At 45.1% G+C, this 23,548-nt stretch overlaps 1 protein-coding gene across 17 annotated transcripts in view; it reads left to right on the top strand.

Moving 5' to 3' along the window:
• The window catches only part of DOCK7 (dedicator of cytokinesis 7), a 92,733-nt gene that overhangs the window by 58,103 nt on the left and 11,082 nt on the right, over window positions 1–23,548 (top strand). For 3 of the 17 annotated variants that reach the window (XM_048313315.1, XM_048313314.1, XM_048313327.1), the window contains exons 23-44: window positions 2,174–2,266; window positions 3,466–3,555; window positions 4,584–4,679; window positions 4,782–4,922; window positions 5,040–5,153; window positions 6,236–6,406; window positions 7,140–7,279; window positions 10,728–10,897; window positions 11,690–11,844; window positions 12,490–12,672; window positions 13,098–13,233; window positions 14,264–14,360; window positions 14,803–14,820; window positions 16,650–16,746; window positions 17,337–17,471; window positions 18,092–18,244; window positions 18,729–18,887; window positions 19,153–19,253; window positions 20,182–20,374; window positions 20,784–20,927; window positions 21,868–21,999; window positions 22,565–22,579. In XM_048313315.1, the coding sequence (XP_048169272.1) occupies window positions 2,174–2,266; window positions 3,466–3,555; window positions 4,584–4,679; window positions 4,782–4,922; window positions 5,040–5,153; window positions 6,236–6,406; window positions 7,140–7,279; window positions 10,728–10,897; window positions 11,690–11,844; window positions 12,490–12,672; window positions 13,098–13,233; window positions 14,264–14,360; window positions 14,803–14,820; window positions 16,650–16,746; window positions 17,337–17,471; window positions 18,092–18,244; window positions 18,729–18,887; window positions 19,153–19,253; window positions 20,182–20,374; window positions 20,784–20,927; window positions 21,868–21,999; window positions 22,565–22,579 (2,733 nt within the window). Of the gene's footprint in view, window positions 1–2,173; window positions 2,267–3,465; window positions 3,556–4,583; window positions 4,680–4,781; window positions 4,923–5,039; window positions 5,154–6,235; window positions 6,407–7,139; window positions 7,280–9,789; window positions 9,891–10,727; window positions 10,898–11,689; window positions 11,845–12,489; window positions 12,673–13,097; window positions 13,234–14,263; window positions 14,361–14,802; window positions 14,821–16,649; window positions 16,747–17,336; window positions 17,472–18,091; window positions 18,245–18,728; window positions 18,888–19,152; window positions 19,254–20,181; window positions 20,375–20,783; window positions 20,928–21,867; window positions 22,000–22,564; window positions 22,580–23,548 lie in introns of those variants that run through there. The other 14 variants (XM_048313320.1, XM_048313318.1, XM_048313319.1 and 11 more) reach the window with 12 other exon arrangements.

Below are 23,548 nucleotides of genomic sequence, written 5' to 3'. Positions count from 1 at the left end.
TTGAGATGCTGACATGAATCAAAGGGTGCAAAAATTCCTATTGTTTTTCCAAGTAATGGTTTAAGGAATATTCCCAGCTAGATTCTAATCTGAAATGCAGGCTCCCTATCACAGGAGGTTTTCTGCTTTAAAACAACTCAAATAGTGGAGGTTTTGTTTGAGGGAAGTGTTCAAAGTCCAGTCTTGTGTTATTTTTTATTCTAATGTAAGATATTTAGAGGTGTGGTACAAGTGCTTTAAGTCTCCCTTACCACCTTCTTACTTCATTTTGAAAACCCTTTACAGGATTTGGAAGATTTCTGTTTATTGTCACAGCAGAGGAGGTTTTAGGTCTGTCACTCATTTAGCTGTCATTTGTGAATTGAAACCATGTAAGTTTTATTCCCTACTAAAGAAAATCTATGAAATGTCTAAAAAGACATGTTTAAGATGATCCTGAAATGTTGGAGATGTGCTGGGAAAAACCCAGAAAACATTGTGGAGTTTCATTGCTCTGCCAGTGGATTTTCACAGGTGTGGGTTATGTTTCTGCACAGACCCAGCTGCAGGTTGAGCCCCAGGGGCAGACCAGAATTTAACAGCAGCTTTGTGAACTTTGGAGGGACTGTGCCAAGCAATGAGAAGCTCTCGTACTCTTTTGTTTTCTGAAGAGGAAAGAATCCTTCCCTTTCCAGATTTTTGCAAAATGACTTTTGCTTCTGCAAACACAGTATGTGTTTAGTTGTTATCCTCAGAACCAGAGCGACAAGATTAGGAAACCTGAGAGAGAAATGTGAGGGGGATAAAGGCATCTTCAAAATTACGCCTGATTTTACAAAACACGAGCTTAGTTCAGCATTCTGCAAAGTCCTTTCGACTTTAAATCACTGTGAGCAAAATAAAACATGTTTATGGGGCTGAGCAGGGCACAGGGCTTTGATTTATTCCTGCCAAAAAGTAATTGAGATTAAAACACTCTCCTTATGTGTTCAGTATTTTTTTTTATTGGACATCTTAAGCAAAATTACAGCACTGCTGAGCTCTGCCTAGAGGAGCTCGGTGGATTAATGGTTTGAATCCCAGGTTACAGCTCTCACGCCAGGTACAACCTTGAGGTGGATTTTAGTTTGCTGAGAGAAACAGATGATTGGGCTTGGTGGACTTTGCAGCTGATGCTGACCACTGGGATGAAATGGGCTGCACCTTTGCTTTATGTATTGGGAAAAAGCCCTAAGTTGGCACAGAAATGAGGATGAAAGCTCTTGCTCAGGTGAGGGTTGTCAAAATCAATGTGTGGCATTTATAAGGAGTTGTCTCAGTCAGAGCTGCTTCCTGGGAGCCAGGGAAGCCCACTGCATCCCCCTGAATACTTCTGACTTGGGAGCAGCCTGGGTGACTACACAAGTTTAAATTTCTCCTTCTTTCTGAGTGTCTCAAGAAGAAGAGAGCAGAGATCCACAGTAATTTTGCCAAAATGATCCATTGCAGTAGAATCTGGAGTACAAGCTAGATTAAGCTTTTGAAAAGCAGGTTGATTTTTCAAATATTTTGCTTGTCAAAGCAGGCTGGTTCCAGAAAAGGTATGTGCTCTTTCCTCTCTTTGCCACAGTGCCCAGAGGAAATGCCTGAGTGTCCATGTGAAATCCTGTCCACAGGGTTATTCTGCCAGCAGGGCTGGGTTTTTATTCCATAGACAGGAAACCTGTGAGGGTTGACAGGCAGCCTCTTCAGTTTCTCAGCATTTCTGTAAGAGTTGTAGAGCTTATGAATTCTGGACTGCCCTGAAAGTGCTGGAAACCTCAGCGAGCATCCTCCCATCTGAGCACCAATTTTCCTCTACCACAGTGTAAATCTCACCTGGCTCCGCGGGAATGGGTTTAAACTGAGCAAAGGATAAGTGGGATTTTTCAGGAGGAGGAGAATTTTTGAATGTCAGGCATTCCAGATAGCACAGGCCACACCAGAGCTGTGGACAGGATTATTGTGCTGTATGTACATGAGATATAAAACAATCCTCTGGAGTCAATGTCTCGACAGGCACCTGAGAATTCAGGCTGCCCCAACAGTTCTCAGTGATGATGTGTTTGCAGTGTACCCACTTTGATTGCTTGTAAGGACTGAACTTTGACTACTGTATGGCATGCAACATGTAATATTTCTTTCCTTTCCCACCTGCTTTCTATTACATGCCCAGGGCTTAGACCGCTCCAATTCCTGGGTAAACACTGGTGGTCCAAAAGCAGCCCCATGGGGATCCAACCCCAGCCCAAGTGCAGAGTCAACACAGGTGGTGTCTTCGGTAGAGGTTTTTCTGCCTTTGTTTTCCCTGATGTTTCCCTGTAGAATATCTTCCTTTCAGTGCATATTCCAGTTTGGTGGTTTCTTTTTTTTTTTTTTTTTTTTTTTTTTTTTTAAATGATTATTTATTTATTTGAAAACTTTTGAGTTTGATTTTATAAATTTTCATCTTTTCCCTCACCACCCCACCACACTGCATGAAAAACCTCCGATCGCGTGAACGTGTCCCCTCCTTTCATTTCAGTGGTTGCTGGTCTGTGAAATGTAAATGCTGTGACTGCTTTTGTTTTCTTTTTTTTCTCTCTCTCTCACACTAGTTTCAGCTTCAGGTGGAGCACATTTCTAAGTGGGAACATTAATCACAGCTTCATAGTTTTGTTCATGTTTGCCATTCCTTTCGATGTCGTGAACCATTTTGCCATTTTCATCAAGCATTTAGTACTCATCGTCCAGTAATCCTTCATGACTTGTTTGAGTGGAATACTGTGAACCCAAATTGATTGCCACGTGTGGAATTCTCTCTTAAAACGTGTCAATTTGAGTGCTGGAGGCAGTGATTTGCCAGGGCCAATTGTATTGTTCTGTGTTGCAAAGTATGAAAACTTTACAGCAGCTTCAGTCAGAAAGAGTTTATTTAGCCCCCATTGCCTGCTGCTCTCCACTGCATGGTTGCCTTGAACGTACCTCTCAACTTCTCCTCCTTCCCAGTTTATCAGCCTTCCCAAAATCTTTAGTCCAAGTTCACTTGCTCTCATGGCAAATTATTTCCATCAGAAGCAGAACTTGAGTGATTTTCTCCTTGCCTGTGGCAGCAGCAGCGTGGCTGTGGGTACATCCCCCTGTGCTTGGCCTCTGGTAGATTGAGAGGTATGGGCTGAAATTTCAAGTATTACCTGTGCATGTTGATAAAATGCAACGATGGAAAAGTTTCATGCTTTGCAGCATTGTCTTTGTGCATCAGAACATGCAGTTCTTTAAATAACCTGTTTGTCTTAAAACCAATCAAAATTGCTGTCGTTTTGTTTAGACCCAATCTGTAAACGGCTAAGAGTTTGAGAATGCTTAAAAAGCTGTAAAAACCTACAGTTGGAAGAGTATTTTTGTAAACGTTCGTTGTCCTTGAGCTGCAAAACCCATCCACGGCAAACTTTAATGTCCTGTCATCATTCATTCATCTCCACTCCGTAGGCTACGGATCGAAGTTGTAATCGTATGTCTTCGCACACTGAGACGTCAAGTTTCTTACAAACATTAACAGGACGATTACCAACCAAAAAGGTAGATTTCAGTGGAGACAATTGATATTGTGGGGCAGGGAGGTCAAGTCATTCTGAAAACATGATGCAATTTATTCTTTTATTTATAGCCTGATTTTTTTTTTTCCCCCCCCGCCCGAGGTCATTAGGAACTGCTGGTGCTTAACACCTCTGAATATCCAGGCTGCAGGGAATGTGAAGTATTTGGAGTTGAATTGGGAAGAATTAAATGATCAGGAGTAGCTTGTCTGATTTAATGGTAGTGTTTGGGGCCAGTTTTTTACTGGCTTTCAAAAAATATGAATAGCACTGTCTAGACACGTAAATGATACATTTTGTGTGCAAAATGAAAATGTGTTGGATGGCTCAGTGTGCTGAGCACAGTTATCCAGGTGTTAATGCAAAGAGACTCCAGAAAGGGAATGGGAGTCACCTTGAAAGTGAACTCCCTTAGAGGAGAGGAGAGGAGATCCTCCTATGCTATGTCAGAAAGGCAAAATGCCTGAGTTTTTGTGTAATGAAAATGTGGCCACTGCCACCGTCAGTCTGTGGGTTGGTCATCCTGAGAAAAGAAATCCAAGAGCTGTTTGAGCCCCGTGTTTCTTTCTTACTGTTTTAAGTCCTTTCTCACAGTAAATATACATCTTTGTACAAATCACTTTATATGTCCACTTTTTACTCCTTTTTCCTGCGAAAATCAGACCAGGCAGAAAGGTAGACTTTTTAAATTAAACTAATTTGAGCACCAAACTTTTTTTTTTAATTATTATTTCTTGGGGGTGGGCGGAAAATTCTTTTGACACTTGAGATTCAATCCTGGAGCGAGATGCTGTGAAACGTTTCTCACATCACATGTCATAACCTCATCCCTCATTGTTAGCTGGGGATTTCTTTATGGGATGCCACCACTGCTGTCATGTCCTCAGTTATTTAGTTTGCTTAACTCATTGTTTGCCATACTTGCCATGGACCGTGCTGACATTTCTCATGGGGGCTGTGTTGGGAGCTGCTCTGGAGGCTCAGGCTGACTCTGGGTTTGACTCTGTGCAGCTTTTCCATGAGGAGCTGGCCCTGCAGTGGGTTGTGTGCAGCGGGAGCGTGCGCGAGGCGGCCCTGCAGCAGGCTTGGTTCTTCTTCGAGCTGATGGTGAGCAAACCCCAAACACCTCCCTGATGTCTCCCAGCCCCTGCTTTCAAACAGAAACAGCAGCAACTGCAAGTGGCTGTGCTGTAATTTATATCCCCATAGGTGAAGAGCATGGTGCATCATCTGTATTTTGCTGACAAACTGGATGCGCCGAGGAAGAATCGTTTCCCGGAGCGCTTCATGGATGACGTGACTGCGCTGGTCAGCACAATCGCTGGTGATATAGTCTCCCGCTTCCAGAAGGTGATGGCAAACAATTACACTGAGCCCAGCTCAGGCACCAGCCCTCCTGCCTCTTGTTTGCTTGAAAACACACAGGGTTCTTCATCTGCTTTCTGTTTTTCTCTTCCTTCTCTCCAGGACACGGAAATGGTCGAGCGGCTCAACACCAGTCTCGCGTTTTTCCTCAATGATCTCTTGTCCATCATGGACAGAGGATTTGTTTTTGCTCTTATTAAGACCTGCTACAAGCAGGTAAATGCGGATAAACATTGTGGCTTAACTGAACCATGGCAGAGCCTATTACTGTTAAATTTCTCTGGACAGATGTTAAAATATGGACACAGAATTCCACTGTTCAGGTCTTCTTAGAGCGGGGCATTCTCAGAGGTGATTTAGGGTTTACGCCTCTCTGATTACACTGTTAACTGTGAATTAGGAGTCACTCCCTGGAGTGAATGGACATGCAGCAGGAAGAGAGAATTATTTCCTCTCCTCACCACGTTCAGAGTAATTGAATCAAAAATGAGTGGGAGGTTCTGTGAGGGAGCTCAGACTGTTGTGGTCTCTCAAGGACACAGTGACCCTGGATGATCATACTGATCACTGAGCTCCTCTTCCATCCCTTGGGGGATGCAGGGTGTCTTCCCCCATTTGCAGTGTGACAGGGAAATCACCCTGAGCCACCAAGTTTTGTTTGAGTACAAACATCCATTCTGACACTGTGTACAGAGGAGATAACGAGGGATCAGTGAGACTAAGCTTAGACTCACTTTCCCTGCAGAGTCTAAAACATTCTCTATAAAGGGCAAAAGAATAGCAAGAGCATTTAAGATTTTAAGTTGCCTACTGTAGATTACATACATTATGTGTCATTAATTATATTTTTTATACATAAAAGATACTGTATAAAACAGCATCTTGGAGCTATTAATGCATCACACTGTGGTACTCATAACTCCCTGCTGAAATCAATAGGATGTGGGAATTACAGAATCAAAGAATGGTTTAGGTTGGAAAGGACCTTAAAAATCATCTTGTTCCAACCCCCCAATATGTGAAGTCCGCAGTTCTTCATTTGGTTATTTAAATATGACTGGTTTATAGATCTTGTGTTGAGAGATATGTCTGGGATATGTATGGCTCCTGCGTGTCAGGAATTTAATCTCTGGCACAAAGAAGTGATGTGGACATGGGTGTGACCATTTAATGATACCAAGCTCTCCAGTTCTTGCTTTGGGAGTGAATTTGGGGAGCAGTGGTGGGACAGGGGGGCTCACCCTGCAGTTACACTCTCTTTTGGTGCTGACTGCAATGCAATGGGCTGGATTTTGCAGGTGTCTTCAAAGCTGTATTCCTTAACAAATCCAAGCAACCTGGCATCTCTGAGGCTGGACTTCCTGCGCATCATTTGCAGCCATGAGCACTATGTCACCCTGAATTTACCCTGCAGCTTGCTCACACCGCCTGCATCTCCATCACCATCCGTGTCTTCAGCCACCTCCCAGGTACTGAGAAGGATCCTGTGGCCAGGATCCTCTGGGAATACAAGTTGAGCTCGGTGCTGAGAATTAAGTCTTATGAGGCAGTTGTATCACTGTACCTTCAGACCCTCTTGCTAATATTTTTGGAAGAGTTTAGCTAGAAGTCAGCTTTTCCTGCCACATAGGTTCTGATTTCTTTTGATCTTTTATTATTGGAAAAAAAGTGGCCATATCCTTCTCCTGGTAGTGACCACACACTGTCTTTAGGGACCTGGTCCCCTCTTATGTTGGACAAACACAAATGAGCCATCAAAGAAAACACTTTACCCGGTGTTACCCTTTTCTGGCAACACAAGGGACTTCTGAGCTCACTGCAGCTTAGTCCTGGCCTGCTCAGAAGGAGTAATTTGAATTAGTGTGTCATTCAAGTGGATTAATTAGTTGCAAAGTCACATAAACTAAATCAAATTAAAGCCTTCTTCAGCCTGAATAAGAGCATCCTTGAGTTAAAAGTTTAACTAATCCACTTCAAAAGGTTATTTGGTTTAACTTTCCTTACAGGGGAAGACAGTAACAACGAACAGAATTAATGAAAGGGTTACTGAGCTGGGCTGGAATTTAAGTGTAGATGTGCCTAGATCCAAACAAAAAATGGGAAAAGGTGTGAGGTTGTCTTTAATTCTGAAAACTGCTTCTGATGTATTTCCTAAGCTTTGTCTCTTTTCATGATGCAGCTTCTGAAACTTGATTTTTTCAGAGTTCTGGGTTCTCCACAAATGTCCAAGACCAGAAGATTGCAAACATGTTTGAGTTGTCTGTGCCTTTCCGCCAGCAGCATTACCTGGCTGGGCTGGTGCTCACAGAACTGGCTGTCATTCTAGATCCTGATGCAGAAGGGTAAATCTTTACAAAGTTTTGTTTTTCAAGAGTTTTCTGTGATTTCAAGCAAATGGTGGATGCAAAGAAAGTCCTGGCATGGCCAGAAGTTAGTTAAATTTGTAAGCTATGATAAGAAAACAGCTGTTGAAGAATCTTCTTTCTTCTTGCCCCTTGTGTTTCTTCCTCATCCCAGACTCTGTAAACCTGATTTCAGTCCTGTTTTTCCAGCTGAGAAGAAGGAAGGAGGTTCCTGCTGGAGCCCCCAGGTGCCACAGGGGCACTGCTGGAGCTCTGAAAGGAAAATAGCTTTTCTCAATTGTAACAAGAAAATAGTTTCCAGCATTTAGGAAGCCTCTCTTGCTGGTGGTTTTAAATGTTACAGTGTATTTTGCCTGTGGTTCTCCCAATTCTTTTTAACAGTAAATTATGCATTGATGAGGCCCCTGTGGGTTACATAAATAGACAAATAGAGTCAAGCATGCAGAGTTTGTCAGTGACTTGCCTGGCTTGTGCAGCAAATAATTTTCTGCTGTAGTCCTGACATCCAGTCTGTTCCTTGTGTTATTTAGGGCTGTTTTCTGCCTTGCCTCTTTAAAATGGGTTGCAATGGAAATTATTGATTGCTTCCACAGTCCTCAGTTCCCTCACAGGCATTTTTCTCAAGGTGGACTCAGAAATATCAGCCGAGTCGACAAATGCTGATGATTCATGGCTAATTCTGCCCCTTTGCCAAGAGGTCTCTGGAGGTAAACATTCATTCTGTTTCCTCTTGGAGAAGAAAGTGATGCCATAAACTGGAATATTTTCCTGTATATATACATAACACACTGCAGTCCCATTTGTTTGGCCTGAAATGGAAAAAGCAGCAAATCTTTACCCATATGTGCTGTCTGCAGAAATCCTTTTTGTGCCAGAGGAGCATCCTGTTCACTGGTTAGAAATCAGGCCCTGTCTCTGGCTGTATCTGCCCTTGTTCTTCACAAACTTTCTGTGCTCTACCTGCCTACCAAGCCCTTAAGCCTGGCCCGGGATGGTAATCTCTGCACAAAGGAGCTTGCGGGTGCCTGCTGGGGAGACAGCTCCTCTCTCGAACCTTGTCTAGCCAGAGAAAGCCTCCTGATAGCTTCTCAGCTCTGGAGATGCATTTTGATCAAAGCTCCTGAATTTGGGGGAGATATATACCTGTAAAACATTTATTTTTTTATTGTTTTCCAGAATAACTTGCAGTTTCAGGTTTGTTGACTTCTCAAGCTCAAACCCTCTGTATTTGCCCTGGTAGATCTATCAGATAAAGTAAACCAAGTCTGTCCAGCTCTGCTCTTCCCTTGCTGTGAAGACTTTTAACAGTCATACAATATCGCCAGCAGAGAGCTCAGACTTGCCTTCCATAAAATATTGGAAAAATGGAAAAAGCTCAGAATCGTTCTCAGTTCATTATCCTGTAGCAGAAGTGGAGAGGGATATTCATCTAGTTTCTTATTGTGTTAGAGACCTGCTTTAGGCCTTGATAGGTGATCCAGAGCCTTAAATGTGTTCTGTCCTTGCTCTTTTTGCTCCAGTAACAAGGTATGTTCAATTTTAGCTCATTTTATAAGAACTCTTTGGATTGAGTTGGACAGAAAGGGTGTCAGTTCCCTGGTGCCTGGAGGTGTGTGTTGGATACATCCCTCAGTGTGCCAGGGTACCGTGTGCCAGGGCACGGTGCAGCCCTGCAGAGCACCTGCAGCCTGAAAAACAGGACAAACAAAGCATGCAGGGGAAGGGATCCAGCTGAATGTGACGGTCCAAGCAGCTGGACCCTGCACAGTTGTCTCTGCAAACGCTGCAGGGTGCTTTGGCCATCACACGCAGTGCCCACACTGCCCATCTTGGCTGATGGTGCAGGCCAGAAGTGCGAAAATCAGAATTCAGCCCTCAGAGTTCAGTGCCAGAGTCAGTTTTTTGCAAGTGTGGGTGGGTGTTGACAGAGATCCAGGCCAGGACTGAGATAACGAAGGGGACGGTGGGAGGGCGGTGAGATCAATTCGCTGCCTTATCAGGCAGGAAGAGCAGGGGGCTGCATTTCCTCCTCTCCACTATGGATCGATCCACCACAGTGGCCACTCAGCTCTGGAAAAGTGACAAAGAAATCCATGGATCCCTAGGTTGGAATTACACTGTGTTGCTTGGATGTTTTCCCTATCTGCGGTTTTATGGCCTGCGGGATAGTTTCCCTTGAATTTTTAAAAACATGATTTAGGTTTCAAAATAATTCCTTCAAAATAATACAAAGACTTTTCTTTATCCTTAATCTGAAGGAACCAGTCACTTAAATAAGTGTTTCCTTCCTAGTTGTTAAGGCTCTCACTAATTACACAAACAAGCAATTGCAGGATCTCATTATGGCTTGATTAAAAGCCACAGGGAGGACGTGCAGCTCCAATAGCTAATGTCCTCCCAAGCTGTACTGCTGCCTTTTAGTCACTTCAAACCCCCAAAAATCCAGTCAAAGCCTCTTTTTTTAACCAGAACTCACCTCTACTTTTCAGGTAAAGTGGATACTGCCTGAAATTCAGCACTTGTTTTAATACCTCAGGTCTGAACATTGCAGCTTATGTTTTGCTACTGCCTAATGTCTGAGCTTCCTTGGCTGCTTCATGCATGGGGTAAAGTGTCTTCTTGGCTGGTTTGCCTTCAGAAGCAAATAGCTGCAGAGAGAACCTGCTATTTGCTCTGGGAGAGTTTTGCCTCTGCGTGGTGGCTGAGGGGATTGAAAGAAGCAGAGTCTTTGAGAGATTCATGGAAGTTTTTGTGTTTTCCAGGAGGGTCACACCTGGTGCCCTATAGAAGGGCTCTGCCAGTGTTTGCATCTAAATAATGAGAGAGGCCATTTTGGCTATTTTTCCTTCTATCCCTTCATGTCTTTGCCACTTTTTATTCAGAGTTATGGATCTGTAGTCTCCTGTTTTAGTTCAGTAATTGCATGGGGTAGGGTGGGCAGCTGAAGCAGAAACTTCCTGATCATTTGATTAAAGCAATGTTCTGGCTTTGGAGGGTTTGTCTCTCTGTAAATGGTGCTAAATAGAAACAAAAAAAAGAATGCAACAAATAGTTTTACTAAACCCACTGTGTCAAGTTTCTCTCCCTGTTTTCCATATTCCGTAAGTTTTTCTAATAGTTTTTAGTAGGCTCAATGCTTCAGCACAGCAGTAGCTGGGACTTTGGGGGTATGTAATGGAAAATATGAGTGTCCACATTATATTGGGTGTACGTTCCACAAGATACTTTTGCCCTTTTTACAAGGCACAGTGAAAAACCAGCCATCTGTAAAATCCGTGGGAGATCAAAAAAACACATGCAGTGGCAGTTCGTGTGAAGTTAAAAATAAAAAACGGGATTTTTTTCCTTTTTGAAGCCCCTTAGTTACAAAAGAGAGTTTGCTTTGAAGATATTAACTAATGTGCATGACCCAACTGTCTTTTAACAGTTTATTTGGATTGCATAAGAAGGTCATCAACATGGTACACAACCTGCTGTCCAGCCACGACTCGGACCCGCGGTACGCTGACCCCCAGGTAAAGGCCCGGGTGGCAATGCTGTATCTACCTCTGATTGGCGTGATCATGGAAACTGTGCCTCAGCTCTATGACTTCACAGGTATTTGATATTCTCTGCCTTGGCTATCTGCTCATCTGCTCCCCAGACTTGGGTGTTTGGGTTCTAAAATTGAGTTATGAATGCCTTTGGTGTCAGACGAGGTTGTTTCTGAATTGTGGCTTTGACATTTTTTCATGTTTGTTTTTGCTTGCAAAATATGCCTTCAGTGCCTGCTAACACTCAAAAGTTGTGTTTGCCCACTTGGCCTGAAGTGAAAAATCAGCAGTGCATTTTAGTTTATGTCCCACTGGATGCTGTAGATGCACAGGCAGCTTCCCTTCATGTCTCTGACCTACTTAAAAGTCACGCCTCATACTGTACTAGAGTTCCTAATTCCAAAGGATAAGCAGAGTTCCTCTTCTTCCTCCTATCATATGTTCCATCAGCAGTTCATCTTCGGGGGTTCTTTGCAATGTCTCCCAAAGAGCAGCAGAGGTTATTTCAAATCAGGGCAGGGAGTCCAATCAGGAATAGTTTGGAATTTAGAGTTATCTTCTACATCCTTTGAGTTTAATGACACAATAAAGCTTTGAGAAAGGATTTGGAGTATTCAAAGGGACAAAAGGTCTGGTATTAGAAGAGTTTTAGGTACTGAGGTTGTGTAGGTTGCATTTGGGAATTGCTTTCTTTGCTTTCATTCCCTCAAATCATTCTCCTGATCTTTGTAGGATGCCTCGAGTGGGATGATTTTTAGTTTGCATTCCCAGTTCAGTGAGACTAGCACTGTGGAGGGAGTCTGGGGGGCGAAGCCTTGGATTTGGGGCTTGACTATACTCCTGTATTTCCCTGCAGAGAGTCACAACCAGCGGGGGAGGCCGAGCTGTGTCGCCGTGGACGATTACGAGAGCGAGGGTGGCAGCATGATCAGCCAGACAGTGGCCATGGCCATTGCAGGGACATCTGTCCCCCAGCTCACCAGGCCCAGCAGTTTTCTACTCCCTTCCTCGGTACAAATCCATCCCTCTCCCTTTCCTGACCCTCAGTCTGTGCCAACCAGCAAATATTCAGCAGCTTCTGTGGGGACCCACATCAGTTTGCAGCTGGGTGTTGCAGAGGGGCAACAAGGGGGACAAAGCACTGTTTGCACATTGCTGTGGGTCTCAGAGGGGCATGAGAAAATACCAAGGACGGATAAAAATCAGCAAACCTCAGAAAATGGAAGAATTGTCTTTCCTGATAAAGATTCTCTTGTTCTGAAACAGTCTTATGAAAGCTTTGTGAAGTGCAATAGTCACTGTGAGCTTTAAGCCCTAAGCACAAATTCTACCCCAGCTAAATCCCACCTAGCTGAAGACACAGAGGGCCATTTTCCCTGTTCTCTGCACAGAGAGGGAATCCTGATTCAGGCAGCAGGCAGACCCTTCCGTTTCTGCCTTCTCTTGCCTTTACTCCAGGACCATGACCCCATTTTGCTGGGATTTAGGTGCACTCTTAGTGAGACACTGACAGATGCGTGAGATAATGAGTGGAGCCCCTCTGCTTAACTCCTAAGCTGCTGGAGGTTTTTAGAGACATCTCAAGGGAAGAAACTCATACATGGTGGTGATGGGAATGTGTGGGTGTGAAGCACTCTGTCCTGACCTGTGTTTCAGAGTGGCAGGCAGCACTCCACCTTCTCAACAGAGTCCAGCCGCAGCCTCCTCATCTGCCTGCTCTGGGTGCTGAAGAACGCAGACGAGAGCGTCCTGCAGAAGTGGTTCACAGACCTGTCAGTGCTGCAGCTCAACCGCCTGCTGGACCTGCTCTATCTCTGTGTGTCCTGCTTTGAGTACAAGGTACTGCCAAGCTGAAACCTCCTGCAGTCCCTCCTGGGCCCTGCTGTGGACCTTTACACTCCCATCCTTTACACGACTGCAGAAAGGCATTTCCTGCTCTCTCCAAAGTATTTCCTGTATTCACAATCCCAAGGCCAGGCTTTTCCCGTGTTTACTTCTCAGCCATGTGAATGTCTCTGCCTTGTTCCACTTCTCAAGCAGTTTGTGCTGCTTGCCCCTCATCTGGGAGCTGCTGCAGTATCACTTTGAAAAGAGAATTTTCTGTAGCAATGCTGGAATCTGAGTGATTTATCTGCCTACCAACTCAATCTGTATTCCTTTCTTGCTGCATGTTTTTAACAGGAAACATATTTTCAGTTGATAATTCTCAGAAAATATCCCAATTTGAAAGAATCTTCCCTCATGGTTTTTTTTGGAACTTGCAGGGCAAGAAAGTGTTTGAAAGAATGAACAGTCTGACATTTAAGAAGTCGAAAGACATGAGAGCCAAACTTGAAGAAGCAATTTTGGGCAGCATAGGGGCAAGGCAGGAAATGGTCCGAAGAAGTAGAGGACAGCTGGGTAAGTAAAGGAGTCCTCTGTGCCATCCCATTTTTTCCAAAAACTTCTCCTCCCATCCCTAACAATTATTTTCACCCATCTGTGGTGTGGGATACAGGTGAAGAGGCCCCTAGGAAAGCTGTTTGCAGTTTGCAGCATCTTTCCCTGGGTCTGCTAAATCTCTGCACTTTTCCTAAATTGAGACGATTTATTTATTACTTGACTGCCTTTTTAAGTGAGATCACATCTCATTTATGGGATGTTCTTGCCTTAATTTTTTCCAGTGTAGCATCTTCTAGAGTGTCCTGTTTAAGGATCAGAGAGGAAAGCAAACTGCCTGATCTTGCTTTGATAGTTCTGAAAAGGCCTGGATGTTTCTGCTGACTTAAGGAGATGTGAAATAACTGTAGTTGGGCTAACAGGCACCTTCTGATGATTTTTACTGTTTGTAAAACCCAGTAATTTTTATGAACACTCAAATTCAAAGGGTGGCCCAGGGGTTAGGACAAGAATCAGAACTGTGGTTTTGTCTCCTGCTCTGCCATACACGAGCCTGTCACTGTGGGCTAAGATGGATAGGTAGTTTAGAGTCATAAATTAAGGAATCACTTCAGAGAGATGAGAACATTTATTTTTTTCTTAATGTGGACAGATTATCTGTATTACTTGAAATTCCCCTGCCCTCCCAGCAATGAGAACAAAAGATTGTGAGGTGGGAAACGGGGGCCTTGGAACACTCTTAGAACATTTCTGGGTGCCAGCTGAGGAAAGCAGTGTTGGAATGCTGAGGATTGGCACACTCAGGCTTCTCGTGCAGTCCAAGGAAGGGACTCCTCTTACCAGTGAGGGTCTCAGCTGCCTCTCTGTGTCTCATGCCACTCAGCAGGGATAGAATTAGGGCCGTATAAACATCCTGGGTGAGTGCCACAGCCTCAGGCTCTAGCAGGTCATCTTTGCTGCCACCTGCCACTTGTGAGCAGATCTGGAGCTGCTGCTTGTGCAGCAGAAATGAGCATCAGCTGACTGCTGTTGTTTTGCTGTTCTCCTGCAGAGAGGAGCCCTTCTGGGAGCGCCTTTGGAAGTCAAGAGAATCTGAGGTGGAGAAAGGATATGACTCACTGGCGGCAGAACACAGAGAAGCTTGACAAGTAACTCTGCCTTATCCTTCTGCTCTACCTATGGGCCAGGGCCTGTGAGAGCAGGGCCCCCCTCCCCACAGAAGGTCACTGCCAGCAGTCACTCAGCCCTTGTGCCACTGGGTTGGACAGGGCTGGCATTGTGGAGAAAAAAAAGCAAAGAGCTTTTACTCCGACACTGCCCTCCCAACTCTTTGCCTTCCCACTGTCCCTTGCTTCCTTAGACTTTCAAATGAGATTTAAAGAGATTTATGCAATCCATTCCTTTCTTAAAACCCTGCCCTAAGCTGTAATTTAGAGGGAAGATCCATTAACAGTTTCCACAGATAGCATATATATCTCATGTCATATTTCCTTTATTCCATAAGAGCATTCTGGAGTTCACAAAGCTCGCTTTCCTTTCCTGTCCTAATCCATCACTTTGATTGTTTTTCCACATGTGCTGTGCTTTTAGAAGCCACAAACCAGCCAGGTACTGTAGCATTGGTGTGCAGTTCTTATAAATTGCCATTTTGTACATCTGCAGACTCAATCATCACAGCGTTGTTTGTGATGCTTGGCAGAACTTCTCAGTGTGTGTGTGCAACTGACTGGAATGAGCTCTTTTGGCTTATTACACCCATTTCCTTGAAAATTCCCTCTCTTGGTGTGGTTTAATCTGGAGGGCTCAGGAGTTGTGTTTGAGCTTTGCTGTGCACGTTTTCTGTCTCCTCAAATTGCAACCTGCAGTCTCCATCCTCCCAGCAAAAGAATTGTTCCTTATCCTAGGAAAGCAATCTCAGCCCAAGTGAAGCTCTGAAGAAACTGAGGAATGGGATCCTCAGAGCCCAGATGGAGATCAGGCCAAATTTTACTCTTGCAGACACTGACTCTCCCTGGAGTAGAAAGCAATTCTTCACAGCTTTTAGTTGCTTTGCCCCACACAAAAATGTAATTTCTCCTTATGACAAGTAGTGGATTTTTGTCCAAGGCTCCAGTCCTGTTGAGTCATTGGGAAAGACCAGGGGATTTCAACCTGCTGATGAAATGGTGTAGATACAAATTCCAGAGTCATGTCAGTTTAAAATTTGGCCTGAAGGACTCATCAGTTCACTGCCAGCACTGGGTCTGAGCCCTCCCCTTCCCTGAAGGACCTCACGGACACATTTAACAGCTGTGGAATTCCTTGATGGTCAAAGGATGGTGTCTCACCTCACAAAATGAGCTGCTTAGATAAAACTCTCCAGAGCTGCTTTCTAACCCCTGCTTGCTGTGACTGGGTCTGCTGTGTCCTGTGTGTGTAGGTAGAGCCTGGCCCTTTGAAACCCCATAAACAAGACTTTTCACCCCAAGAACTGTGCACAGCTTGCAGCTGCTGTCATTTTATGCAGATGAAAGTATTTTATGTGGGGCCAGGTCCCAAAACTTCCTATCCTGGAGATGTTGGGTGTGTGACCCAGCTCCCAGAGGATGTAAAGTGTGGCAGGAAGGGCTGCTGCAATACAGCTCCAAGAGCCAAATAGTTCCTCTCTCTTTCTGTGTATTTTTCTGGGATTTTGGTCACCCTTCTGCTGGGATTTGGCCTGGTACGAGTCTGTCAGAGATGGCACCTGTGGCAGGGCAGGCCAGGGTCGGGCTCTTTCAGTACAGCACTGGATCTCTGCCCAGTGCAGCTGGTGCCACTGGAAAGGGCTGGCTTCTGCTGAATTCCTGGAGCCACAGGTGTGAGTGGGTGTCTGGACTTTGCAAAGTTTTCCAGGAGAGCGAGTGCCTGGCATGGAACAGCAAAACCGAGACCTTCTCCTCAGAGAGGAAGTTATGCTTTGAGGATTAAATGCAGTGTAGCTTGGAGAGAGAAGGTTGCACCCTGGCAGGCTGCACTGGGCTGCTCCCAGCGTGAGTGCAGGTTCCCAGCTCGTGTAGCACCACCGTGTGTCCACAGCCTGCAGCATAAAGCCACATGTCCTGTTCCTGGTTGTGCTGTCGCATGCCTAACGATGCTGCTGAGCCACTTTGGAGTGGGACTTGGGGTCTAAACTGTTGTTGTGTTCCTGGGAGAGTAATGAAGTGTCAGAGAGCAGTGTGAGCTCTCCTAGCATGATGAACGTGAAGCCTCTGTAAGTCTGTACTTGTAAAAAACTGAGTTTTCCTTCCTGTCTTCTCAGTGGGTGCTTTGAAATACCCTTGTAGTGTTGTCCAGTGATAAATATACAAACAGTAACTGGGAGTTTCCTGCTAGTGAGAGAACATTTTTGACTGGAAAATACAGAGGTCTGTTTCTTAATCAGGAAGTAATTTTACTGCTTTGTTTTCTCTGATTAGGTCAAGGGCAGAGATAGAACATGAGGCTCTCATCGATGGGAATCTTGCAACAGAAGCCAACCTGATCATTTTGGATACTCTAGAGATAGTTGTACAGGTGAGGTTGATAAGAAAATGGAGATGTAATGGCATTACAGTCACCTGGCCAGGCAGCACTTTGTTAAACAAAACCTCCCTGCTGCTCCTCGCTGCCTGAGTGCTGAGAGAGCTGTTCAGCTGCAGCAGGAAGGGGAGTTCCCAAACCTGCCTCAGATCATTGGGTTCCAGGTCAGCCCCTTGGGTCTGTGCTCAGCTCACTTTGTCCCCTGATTTCCTGAGCATGGGCTGGGAGCAGGCAGGGGGATACTTCCCAAATCCACCTCTGAGCTGCAGAGAGACCCAGGAATCGCAAGGATTGTACTTTGTGCCTGAGCAACCCAGCTAGAGCCCAGCTATGGGCTTGTCCTCTAGTAGAACAATGTCCCCAAAGGTCAGAGCCTCACTGGGAACAGAGAATCCCCATTCCACCTGCTTTATCCACGAATCAGGTGTTGCTCACCTGGGGATTGGCTCAGAATGGGGCTGTTTCGCAGGCCCAGCTGAGTGGGTAATTCCCCTGTGCAAAGGGCATCTGGTCAGAGCTGTTTGCTCTCTCCCACACACACAGGAGGTTCATTTTTCTCATGGAATCTTGGTTTCCCTTTGCAGACCGTGTCTGTGACGGAGTCCAAGGAGAGCATCCTCGGCGGGGTGCTCAAAGTGCTGCTGCACAGCATGGCCTGCAACCAAAGTGCCCTTTACCTCCAGCACTGCTTTGCCACGCAGAGAGCTTTGGTCTCAAAGGTGAATCCCCTGTGGGGGCTGAAATCCACCCTGAGGGAGGAAGGCACTGTTTCTTCTTTTGTATGGGCTCCCCTCCCTAAGCTGTTGTTATTTTGGGCAGTATCAATTTTCAGGCAGTGTAGCCTGGCTGGGTTTTCATGGGCAGTACCTGCATTTCTGCATTTTGGGGTTAGCTGCACCAAAAAGTGCAGCTCTCACAACCTGGGTGGGGTGTGGGTTCTTGCTGGCTGGTGCTGAGTGGGAAGAGGCACCTGCTCAGTGGAGAGCACAAGGTACAGGTGGGGTTTAAGCTGGACAAATCTCACTTCAAATGGATTTGTTTCCCAGTTTCTGTAGGTGTGCTGGGAGAAGCTCTAAGTTTTAAGCTTGAGTTTTTGGGAGTGATGTAAATCAGTGTGGGGGTGTAGATGTAGGAGCAAGTTGTGGGGGGAGGTAAAATGTGTTGCCTTCCAGTGCTGCCAGTTTTGCCTTACTGTAGAATGATTCACAGGAACATCACTCCCCTCAAAACAGAGAGATTGGGCTCCCTCTTATTCCAGTGTACCCTCACTGTTGCCTGTTTGTCCAAGTGTTCATTCCTGCCTGTCCAAGCACTGATTTCCTCCTGTGCTGTTTTCCAGTTCCCTGAGCTGCTGTTTGAGGAGGAGACAGAGCAATGTGCAGACCTGTGCCTGAGGCTCCTGAGGCACTGCAGCAGCAGCATCAGCACCATCAGGTCACATGCCAGTGCATCCCTGTACCTCCTCATGAGGCAGAACTTCGAGATTGGGAACGTGAGTCCTGCTGCTCTTCACTGGGTTGTTGCAGATAATGGGGTTGAGGGCTGCTGGCTTTGGGTACTGTCCCCCACAGAACTGGGAGACACCTTGGTTCTGGGCCCAGGGACTGTGGGGGGATTGACAGCACCAAAGATAACGGGAATCCAGTTTTTAGGCTTGACCAAACCAAAAGCAGCTGTCTGGGATCGAGGCTGTATCATGAGAGCATCATCCTGTCCAGGGTGTGTGAGAGGAGACCATGTGGAAGGAGACAACACTAACATATTTGCAGGAGAACCTTTACCTGGAACTAAATAATCATCAGGTTATGAAGTTTGGCAGCACCAGGTTTATTCTAATCACTGCTCTGAGACAGCCTTTCTAGCAAAACTTCAGTTTTCTTTTTTCTGCCAGGTCTGGAGGAGGGTGCCATGACTAAAGCACTGATACTGCACTGTCTCCAGGCTGCTGAAATACCATAACAACATCTCTGTTGCAGAACTTTGCCAGAGTGAAGATGCAGGTGACCATGTCCCTCTCATCCCTGGTGGGGACATCCCAGAACTTCAATGAAGAATTTCTGCGACGTTCCCTTAAGACTATTCTGACGTATGCTGAAGAAGATCTGGAACTTAGGGAGACAACATTTCCTGACCAGGTAAAAGACATAAACCACAAGACAAGTAATATGTGATTCATTAACAGGCTGTGCCTAAACCTCCATCTAGAACTGGAGTTTGCATGCATTCCTTGAAAAGAGTTTGTTTTTTGTTTTTTTTAATCTTCTAGTCACATAAAACTCAGGTCTTTGATTACTTCTGACAAGATACAAGCACTCAAAGATTCAGTGACCACGTTCCTCACATACCAATGTGTAGCTCAATTCCCATTGCCAGTTCTTCACAACAGCTTGTTTTTCACAGGTCCAGGATTTAGTGTTCAACCTCCATATGATCCTGTCAGACACAGTTAAAATGAAGGAGCACCAGGAAGATCCAGAAATGCTGATTGACCTGATGTACAGGTAGAGTTGGCACTGTAGGCAGAGGAGATGTCAGTGTTCCATTTGCTTGAGCAAGGCTTGGTGCCTCCTGCACTCCTGGAGGTCTTGTGTTGCTGTGAGCTTTGATTGCTTGTTTTTCATTAGCAATTATTTTACTTTGAACTTAATCCTGTTTTAAACTGCTTGCCATGATCCCGTGTCACCTGAAAACAGCACAGCTACTGGCTGTTTAGATTTGGGCTCAGATGCTGCACATTTGGGCACTTGAGAAAGACTTGATTTTGGAGGAGTTTTTGGGTCTCACTGCTCACAGACCCGTATGTGCCTGTCTGTTGTGTTTGAATGTGGTATTGATAGGTTTTGTTTGGCATCTAGGCAGCTTACCTTGGATAAAAGTAGTTTCATTCCCCAGCCATCCCTGGAAATCTCCTCCTGCACCTGAGTAGAGAGAACTCTCCCTGCTTGCTTCAGGGAAAACTTGGGGATCTTCCAGCACCTGCTTGCCCAAAAGGCTTTCTGGTGGTACATTCAATGGTCTCCCTATGCAAAAGATATTCCAGAGCCATGTTAAGCTCCCAAGTGCCAAATTTCTGCACAAATGGCTCTGAAAGGCTTCTTAGAAGTCAGCAGAGGTTTTGTCATAGGGAGCCAGCCAGGTGTGCTCTGACTGTCCCACACCTTTGGATTGCTACCAGTCTCAGGTGAGACATGGGCTTTGGTCAAGAGCTTCAGCATCCCCCACTGCTCCCCCACCACTAACTGGCTCAAAAATCTGTAATTTAGGGTGACTTCCCATCTGTAGAGCTTCTTGTCTCAGGAAGAGACAGCACTGAGGGGGGTTGGTGTTTAAGCAGAGGGGACCAAATGTGGTGTGAAAAAGCCATGCTGTAGGGCTGTGCTGGTTCAGAAGGAAAGGGAATGAAGTCACAGAGGGTTTCTCTTCCTTCAGGATTGCCAAGGGCTACCAGAATTCCCCCGACCTGCGGCTGACCTGGCTGCAGAACATGGCAGGGAAGCACTCCGAGAGGAGCAACCACGCCGAGTCCGCCCAGTGCCTGGTGCACTCTGCAGCCCTGGTGGCCGAGTACCTGAGCATGCTGGAGGACAGGAAATACCTCCCTGTGGGCTGTGTTACATTTCAGGTGGGGATTATCCTCTCCAAGGGATTTTTGGGGTTTGCTGCTGAGGTACAAAGGGTCTCCATGTGCTGGGTGTCCCTGTGCTTACATCCCGAAACCGTGCTCACTCTGTTGTGTGAATGAAATGCTGCTCTGTGAGAATAGAAATGTGTATTTTATTTATATGCTCTACAAAAATAGATGTGTGTATATATATATATATACACACACTACAGAAATAGAAAGCTATATTTTACATATATACTCTACAAAAATAGAAAGCTGTATTTTATATATATATATACTTCATGAAAATAGAAGGCCACCTTGGTAGAAATTCCAGTATTTGACTGCAAATCAGCTGGCTTTCAAAGTACTGAAAGTGTTGAGTGTCATTTAAATTGAGTAAATGTATTTTAATCTATCTCCTCAGAACATATCTTCCAATGTTTTGGAAGAGTCAGCAGTTTCTGATGATGTTGTGTCCCCAGATGAAGAAGGAATCTGTTCTGGGAAGTATTTTACAGAAGCTGGTCTGGTGGGATTGCTGGAACAGGCTGCAGCATCTTTCTCCATGGTAGAAGACTTTAATTTCTTTACCTCCCTTCTCCAGCAACCTCACACTGCTGGGCAGTAGGAAGTAAAATGTTTTTTTCTCTGAGTGTGTAATTGTGTTGTAAATGTTTAATTTAACTTGGAGTTCTAATTAAGGCCTCTGGAGTAAACTGTGCCAAGGGTGGGATCTGGGAGCAAGAGGCCTTGGTGTGTTCCCAGTGCCTTTCACCTCCTCACTGCACGTTTGGGGGTTCACAATGGGGAAAAAAGACCATGGTGGTTTTCCCTCTCTTCAAAAAGAGTGGGATGAGAGCTTTGTGTGACCAGGGTGGATGCACTGCCACCAGTGCATGCATCAGAGGCCAAGGAAAACAGGTGAATTAATTCCCACTACACAGTATGGAGTGTCATTCAGTGGGCTTAAGTGCAAGCAGCAATAATTCCAGGGCAAAAACCTGGAATTCCTGCTAAGCCACTCTATACAGTCACTGCCCACAGTGGGCTGGACCCACTCCATGAGAGAGATCCTAAGGATTTTCCAAAGTCCATCTCTCCTGGAGTGCCAGAAGTGGATGCAGAAGTCACACAGGCTGGAGATGTCCTGCACAGAAAAAGCTGTGCTGTGCACTTAATCTTTTCCATATTTAATTCCCGTAGATTTGGTTAGGATCCTGTTTAGCTTGTTGTGCATTTGTGCCTGTATCCATCCAAAATATCCCAGGACTGGTTGTGTTAATGATCCTCATTACTAATAGCAAGGTGTAACACAGCAGGCTCTTGGTCTCAGGGGTAACTGAGGATTTTATTCCATTTATCTCTGGGTACATTTTAAGAAAAGATGTGATTGCCCCACAATGGTGTCTCAGCCACCTTTTCATTTTGCAGTTTGATCATTTAAATGCTGTGTGTGTAATTCTGGCTGTTGAATTGATGGAGCAATCTGATGGGCCTTATTTTTGTAGGCTGGCATGTATGAAGCAGTTAATGAGGTTTACAAAGTCCTTATTCCTATTCATGAAGCCAACAGAGATGCCAAGAAGTTGTCTACAATTCATGGTAAACTGCAGGAAGCATTCAGCAAGATTGTTCACCAGGTAATGGCTTGAATTTTCAGCTGCAGGGTGAATTGTGAAGGGACTTCAAATGCTCAGTGCAAGGAAAATGATTCCAGGAGAATTGTCAAACGATGATCCGCAGTAAATACAGGGATCATTAACAGGAGGTTTTATCCCTCTGGAATTTAACACGAGAGAACATCACATACCAAGTTTTGTTGTAACTTCACGACTGCCCAAGAGTTAAAAATTCCAGTTTATCCTTTCAGATGTTCTTTTAAACTGTGTTTTGCATGCTGGGAAAACCCACTGTACCTTGCCTTTAGCCTGGTAGGTAACATCCAGAAATGCTGGGGGGTTTATTTGTTTGTTCATGTGGTGGTTAAATAATTGAAGGAAGCTTTCTAAACTTGGATGGTGCAAAAGCCACCAGCTTTTAAGGGCTGGTGAGAGCCTGGCTGTGCTGGGCCAGAGGAGGCTGCTTTGGATGCATGATGACTTAGAACCATTGAAACCATTGCAGGGTTATTGCTGGTCATGTTTTGGCCTTTGAAACTCTTTTTTTGGTTTCTGTGACATGCCCTTTTTACTTTTTATCACACAGAGTACTGGCTGGGAGGTAGGTAACTCCATCTTAGTTAGCAAAGAACACTAATTGAGTTTCCAGATGACTCACGCCAACGCTTGCCCACATGTGCTAGTTGTGGGTATTTCTGTTGCTGTCTGCTGTTTAAAACAATTCATTAACCAAAGAAATACCAATAAACCATGGTTGTAGTAGGAATTTCTTCATAAGCAGCTGTAGGTAGTGCATGGATGCTGACGTGTTCCACTAATGAGGTTCTTTGGTGAATGAGCCACTGTATCATCACTAGTTTGTTTTTACAATTTGTTTATATTTCTTTCCATCAGCATTGACACAGAAAATCATCCCTCCATACCATATTTTCACCCCACCCACAGGGGTCGATTTAAGCACCAATGCTCAGAGGTACCAAACACAAACCTGGTTTGCTGCAGGTGCACCTTTGATCTCAGAGGAGAAACTGCTTCCTTCTGTTCTCAGTCAATTTATGTAGGGGTTTATCTGGCAGGAAAAGGGCTCAGTTGTGTTAACTGGGGCCAGTTTTTCTGCCTGGGTTTTTGAGGAGGCTGTCTGCTCACAGTTCTGCAACACACACCACGAGAACCACGCTTTTGGGTTAAAAATGGACAAAGCAATTGATTAATCTGCAGGGCCAGTTTGACTCCAGCCCTAGTCCAGTTGGCACAGTGGGTGCATGAGCATGGAGAAGTCTCAGAAAGCACTAAAAAGCTCTGTGAATATGATGTTATTTGTTTAGGCTTCATCTTTCCAGTTTCTCTCTGCTTTCTGTGGATCAGGCAGCTCATTTTGGGCCACCTCCCTCCAGGTTTCTACCACACACTGACTGAACTGAGGCTGCAACCAAACACCTTTGGTGTTGTGGGACATAATTTGGGCTGGTGATGTCTGCATGTCAGTTTTAATTCCAGCCTAGCAAAAAAAGGAAATGGAGCAGCTTAAAATAAACCCTGACACTTCAGGGCTGGCCCTGGAACTCGTCCC

The sequence above is a fragment of the Corvus hawaiiensis genome, chromosome 9 (assembly GCF_020740725.1).
Source record: "Corvus hawaiiensis isolate bCorHaw1 chromosome 9, bCorHaw1.pri.cur, whole genome shotgun sequence".
In the NCBI taxonomy this organism is placed as follows: Eukaryota; Metazoa; Chordata; class Aves; order Passeriformes; family Corvidae; genus Corvus; species Corvus hawaiiensis.
The sequence above is the reverse complement of the archived record's forward strand: the minus strand, read 5'-3'. Positions and strand labels throughout refer to the sequence as shown.